Source organism: Triticum aestivum, chromosome 3B, assembly GCF_018294505.1.
Source record: "Triticum aestivum cultivar Chinese Spring chromosome 3B, IWGSC CS RefSeq v2.1, whole genome shotgun sequence".
Classification (NCBI taxonomy): domain Eukaryota; kingdom Viridiplantae; phylum Streptophyta; class Magnoliopsida; order Poales; family Poaceae; genus Triticum; species Triticum aestivum.
In genome coordinates this window covers 818543679-818549677 of record NC_057801.1, presented here as the reverse complement: position 1 = coordinate 818549677, position 5999 = coordinate 818543679, and the positions used below count along the sequence as shown (strand labels likewise).

Here is a 5999-nt window from a genome sequence, read left to right as displayed (position 1 = left end):
GTCTCCGAAGGTACATGTTGGGTTGGCGTATTTCGGGATTAGGATTTGTCACTCTGATTGTCGGAGAGGTATCTCTGGGCCCTCTCGGTAATACACATCACATAAGCCTTGCAAGCATTGCAACTAATGAGTTAGTTGCGGGATGATGTATTAAGGAACGAGTAAAGAGACTTGCCACTAACGAGATTGAACTATGTATTGAGATACCGACGATCGAATCTCGGGCAAGTAACATACCGATGACAAAGGAAACAACCTATGTTGTTATGCGGTCTGACCGATAAAGATCTTCGTACAATATGTGGGAACCAATATGAGCATCCAGGTTCCGCTATTGGTTATTGACTGGAGACGTGTCTCGGTCATGTCTACATTGTTCTCGAACCCATAGGGTCCGCACGCTTAAGGTTTCGATGATAGTTATATTATGAGTTTATGAGTTTTGATATACCGAAGGAGTTAGGATTCCCGGATGAGATCGGGGACATGACGAGGAGTCTCGAAATGGTCGAGACGTAAAGATCGATATATTGGACGACTATATTCGGAGTTCGGAAAGGTTCCGAGTGATTCAGGTATTTTTCGGAGTTACGAGAATTCGCCGGGGAGTATATGGGCCTTATTGGGCTTTAGGGGAAAGAGAGAGGAGAGGCTGGGAGCCCCCCCCCAAGGCCTAGTCCGAATTGGACTAGGGGGAAGGGCTGCGCCCCCTCCTTTCTTCTCTTCTTTTCCCCATTTCCTTGACTCCTACTCCTACTACTTGGAAGGGGGGAATCCTACTCCCGGTGGGAGTAGGACTCCTCCTTGGCGCGCCTCCTCCTGGCCGGCCGCCCCCTCCCCCTTGAACCTTTATATACGGGGGCAGGGGGGCACCTCTAGGCACAACAACAATTGATCCCTTGGATCTCTTAGCCGTGTGCGGTGCCCCCCTCCACCATAGTCCACCTCGATAATACTGTAGCAGTGCTTAGGCGAAGCCCTGCGATGGTGGAACATCAAGATCGTCACCACGCTGTCGTGCTGACAGAACTCTCCCTCGACACTCGGCTGGATTGGAGTTCGAGGTACGTCATCGAGCTGAACGTGTGCTAGAACTCGGAGGTGCCGCAGTTTCGGTGCTTGACCGGTCGGGCCGTGAAGACGTATGACTACATCAACCGCGTTGTTCTAACGCTTCCGCTTTCGGTCTACAAGGGTATGTGGACAACACTCTCCCCTCTCGTTGCTATGCATCACCATGATCTTGCGTGTGAGTAGGAAGTTTTTTGAAATTACTACGTTCCCCAACACTAGCTTGCTGAGGGCGTGGTTGCAACATCCCATGTCAGGACCAGCCTCGGCGGTTGCCACTTGCAGCACTGTCGGCGCCATATCCAACACCAATTTGTTGCTAGTCGCAGCACACGGGGGGTGTAGTGTGTGTGTATCGTCTTCAACATCAGGTGTTGTGTGCGCATGTCGTCTCGAACATCAGGAGGCAGTGGGCGTGTAGCAGCATTGCCATGCACAGGTTGTAGCACGCCCTCTCACTAGTTGTAGCAACATGATGTGGAGGTCATAGCAGCGCCGTTATGCGACTACGGTTGTATCAAGTCGGACACCAGTCACAGCCCTAGTGTCGCCCCCAGCTCGCTATATGCAGCGACAATGACTGCACGCAGCACCGGGTGCACAAACCAAGGAGAGGGCTGCAGTGTAGGAAGGAGGCGTGGAGAATGAACGATCTCAAGGAGGAGAGATTAGGATGGCAGAGGAGCTAGCCGGAGTAGTAGGACGATGGATCCGAGGAGAGGCAGAGATGACCGACGCTGGCTTCAGAGATGGGGAACGAACAAGAAACATCTGAAACCGTGGAAGAGATAAGAAGGGAAAGTGCGCGACCGCTTCAGGTGGGTTTTATGGGACTCATGTGAGTCAATTGCAAGAAACCACCACATTTGCGGCTAGATTTTCAGAAAACCACCAACTCATTAATCCGTCGCAAAAAACAATGAAAACTCTGTTAAGTCGTTGCAAAAAGCACGGATAGGGTGATCTAGCCCATTTGATCACTTTCTGGCAAGTAGGATAGGATAGTAAGAAGCTGACTACACAAATAATTGCCACAAACACCCCTGGAACCCAAAACTAAACGCAATCAACACCCCCCTATGGACAACTACCAGGGAGCTCCTCCATGCGGCCCACCCTCTCTTCATCCCCTTCTTGTTGCTGCGCACCGCAGTTTGTCGCCTCCCGCCCGACCTGCAGCACCTCCGCCCCTGCCTCCCTTGCAGCCCCATCGGACAACCATCTCCCGCCACTTACCTCCAGACAGCCGCCGTCCTATAAGACCACATCCCAGTTTGCCAACCACCATGGCCGCCTGCGCCGGTGACCCTGCCTGCAGCCTCCCATGGCGCCCCTCGCTAGAGGACAACGACGAGCTCACAAGGCGTGCTGCTTCTTGTCCTTGCCTAGGAGCGATGACGTCCGCGCCATGGACTGGCCGCAGAGGTCGGAGCAGCCGAGGCCACTCGGATCCTAGGCGCACGCAATCGTAGGTAGGAGAAGGGCACGGTGGCTTAGGGCGTCCGGTTCATCACGCATGAGGAGGGAGTGATGCGGTAAAAATCTCGCTGGCTTAGGGACGACACCTCGCTGGAGGTTAGGGGCGCGAGCTCTACCGGAGGTCCTAGCCGGCATCGTGGACAACGCATGGCATGGAGGAGGAGATGAGGAAAGGCGGGGACGGCGGTGGGCTTCCGGCCGTGGCGACAGGAGCCGGTGGGGGCGGCGCGGTCAGGTACAAGGGGTGGCGGCTGTAGCCTCCTCCTGATCGGATCGAGAGAAGGTGATCGAGAGCAGGGGGTTGATTGCATTTTATTTTTGGATCCACCGGTGTGTATGTATTTAGCCCCTTACAAATTAGCCCTACCTGTTAAAAAATGATTAAATGGGCCAAATCATCCTACCAGTGCTGTTTGCAACGACTTAACAGATTTTCCGGTGTTCTTTGCAATAAATTAACGAGTTGGTGGTTTCCCGCAAACCTAGTCATAAATGTGGTGGTTTCTTGTAATTAACTCGACTCATGTGGACAGCTGGGTGAGCTCATGATGTTCCGATCAAGGTCTCAAAACACTTTGATACGTGGTGCACTAGAATGACCCGAAAAAAGAAAGCAATACCGGACGAGACGCAAAATAGGACTGTTTCATGCTTCTACTAGAAATTTATTCCTTGCATCAAACGGTTAAGCAAGTACACATACATAGTAGCATCGGCACTAGCCTAGTTGGGGAGGATTTGCAGGAGGCAAGCTGGCGAGATGGAACTTCTTGAACACAACCACCAGAGGCTCACGCCCATCTTTCTCTACGGTCAGCCACCTGTGTCCATTGTAGTCGAACAACACCAGATCGCGGCACGGCGCATGGAAGCACGACATCAGCTTGTACCCGGTGCCGTGCTTCTCGACGCGAAACATGAAACTCTTCTTGCATGTGCCTGCCGGCGCTTCGCACCCCTCCATCCCTTCGGGGCGGTCGACTGTCACATGCGTCTGGTTGGTGATCCCTCCGTGGGCGTACCACTGGAGACGATGCATGCACCAGGTGACCACGCCGCGAAACTCGATCACGACGTCGGTCGAGAGGCGAGGTGACGCCTCCGTGCTGGAGCTGGAGCTCCCCTCCGCCAGCTTGATCGAAACATACCCGTCTGGATTCCTGCCAAACTTCTTGCACGGTGTTAGAATCGCACGCATACGACATCTGGGGTCCCGTAATGAGCTAACGTAGACACATTGGTCGCTCAGATTGCGGTCCACCGGCATGATGTTGTACATGTTGTGGCTTGTTAGCTCATGGCCATCTGTGTCGTAGATCGCCTGCGGCTGAGCTTGCGCAGCGTTGCACGGGCTGATTAGCTGCAAGGCCATGGCCAAGCCAGAGAGTGAGAGGATGACCAGGAAACGGAAGTGTTCCATGGCTATGAAAGTAGGAACTCGTAATTAAGTTGATTGTGTTGTTCTGCTCAGCGGCATCCAGATAGTAGGATTATATAGATGGTGTGGCGAGGAACATGTAATTTCTGGCATTTAAAAAGGACAGATATGCATAGTATTTCGAGATTGTAGGTGGATCTCATTCAATGTCCTACATTCGGTTCTTTCTGCCGCAACAATTACTACATACAAGCCTCATTAGTGTCATAGTTTTTTTCTTCTTCGATCAGTTTGTTGTGTGTGCATAGGTAGGGAGATATACAGTGCTTCATTTATTAATGAATTTCTTTTTTCTTTATTCCTCGGATAGATAGTTGGATATACAGTGCAATCCTCCATTTATTAATGACAAGTTATATATATATATATATATATATATATAAACATCTATGTATATAGAGAATCGAAAGAATTATGTGATTGTAGGTGGACCTGATTCAATGTCCCAGGTTCGGTTCTTTCTGCCACAATATTTTCTGCGATAAGATTCATTGGTGACATAGATTTTTTATTCTTGGATCAATTTGTTTTGTGTGCATAGGTAGGCAGATATACACTACTCCATTTAATAATAAAATCTTTTTTCTTTATTCTACCGATAGATAGTTGAATATATAATCCTTGGTTTAGTAATGATAAGTTTTATCAAGCAAGAATTTTGTATATAAAAAATCTAAAGAAATATGTGATTGCAGGTGCAACTCATTTAAAGTTATAGGTTTGGCTCTTCCTGCAATACTATTTTGTGTAGATAAGCCTCATTAGTGTTATAGATTTTTTTTCTTTGATCAATTTATTATATGCATAGGAGGGCATATATGCAATGCTCCATTTATTAACAAAATCTTTTGTGTTTATTCTGCAGATAGGTAGCTGGAAATACAATCCTGCATTTATAAATGATAAGTATTATCAATAAAGAATTACGTATATCGAAAATCTGAAGAACTATGTGACCAGGTGGATCTCATTTAATGACATAGATTTGCTTTCTGCCACACTATTTTCTGCAGATCGACCTAATTAGTGTCATGGATTATTTTTTTGGGTTTATTATGTACTACTCCCACCGTCCATAATGTAAGACGTTTTTTGACAGTACACTAGAGTCAAAAAATATCTTACATTATGGGATGGAGGGAGTACATAGATATAGGTCAGCCCAATGATGTTCATTTCGTCCCTGTAAATATTGTGGCGATTGAATAAAAAGCTTTGGAGTTTGCCAAAAAGACAAGCTGCAAAAACAAGTTCGATTTGTTTGCGTGAAAAAAGAGGTCCCAATAAGAGGTTGGTACGGACCGTGCTCAGTGGCGGCTCCAGGAATTTGCAACCGGATATTCATGTGTATTAATTTTGCCAAAATCATTGCTGTTTTTCAAAAATTGTCACTCTTTTGCCAAAATCAACACTATTTTGTAAAAATCATGGGTATTCACATGAAGACCCAAGAATACCCCTAGCGCCGCCCCTGACCGTGCTGTGCTTAAGGGCCAGTTTTTTTCTTTTCTTTTTTGTCAATCTTGATGGTTCAACAAGTTGCACACAAAGATAGCATGTGGGTGCAGATACTTGCGGTTGAAGTTAGAGCATCTCCAACAGCCTTTCTACTAAATATTTTAGCAACCTTCGGCAAAAAACCTCCTCCAACAGTCTTTTTTTTAGAGAGAAACCCTCGAACGGCCTTTGTATAAGTGGTCCTCGCCCAATTTTTTTTACAAAGCTTGCTGCCATCTCACTTTGCATATTTGCAAACTCAAAAGGCACTAGCTAAATTTCAACAAGGCTTTGTAAAAGTGGCCCTCTTCATATGTTCGTCTTAATGACTAGTGACCCCATGTGTCATGTGTGCGTGTATGTGTGTGCTGCATGTGTGAGTCATGTGTGCGCAGGGACGGAGCCAGGATTTTGACATTGGGGGGGGGGGGGGGGGGGAGGTTTCACACTAAATCTCATGGGCGCCGGCTATGTTGTAAAAAAAAATCCTAGGGTCTGGTCTAATGGAGATGTC

At 47.9% G+C, this 5999-nt stretch overlaps 1 protein-coding gene across 1 annotated transcript; it reads right to left on the bottom strand.

Moving 5' to 3' along the window:
* Positions 1–3188: 3188 nt before the first annotated feature.
* Positions 3189–4033, bottom strand: LOC123066835 (alpha-amylase/subtilisin inhibitor-like). Its single transcript, XM_044489837.1, has one exon. The coding sequence runs from the start codon at positions 3968–3970 to the stop codon at positions 3269–3271; it is 702 nt and encodes a 233-aa protein (XP_044345772.1). The 5' UTR covers positions 3971–4033; the 3' UTR covers positions 3189–3268.
* Between the last annotated feature and the right edge of the window lie 1966 nt (positions 4034–5999).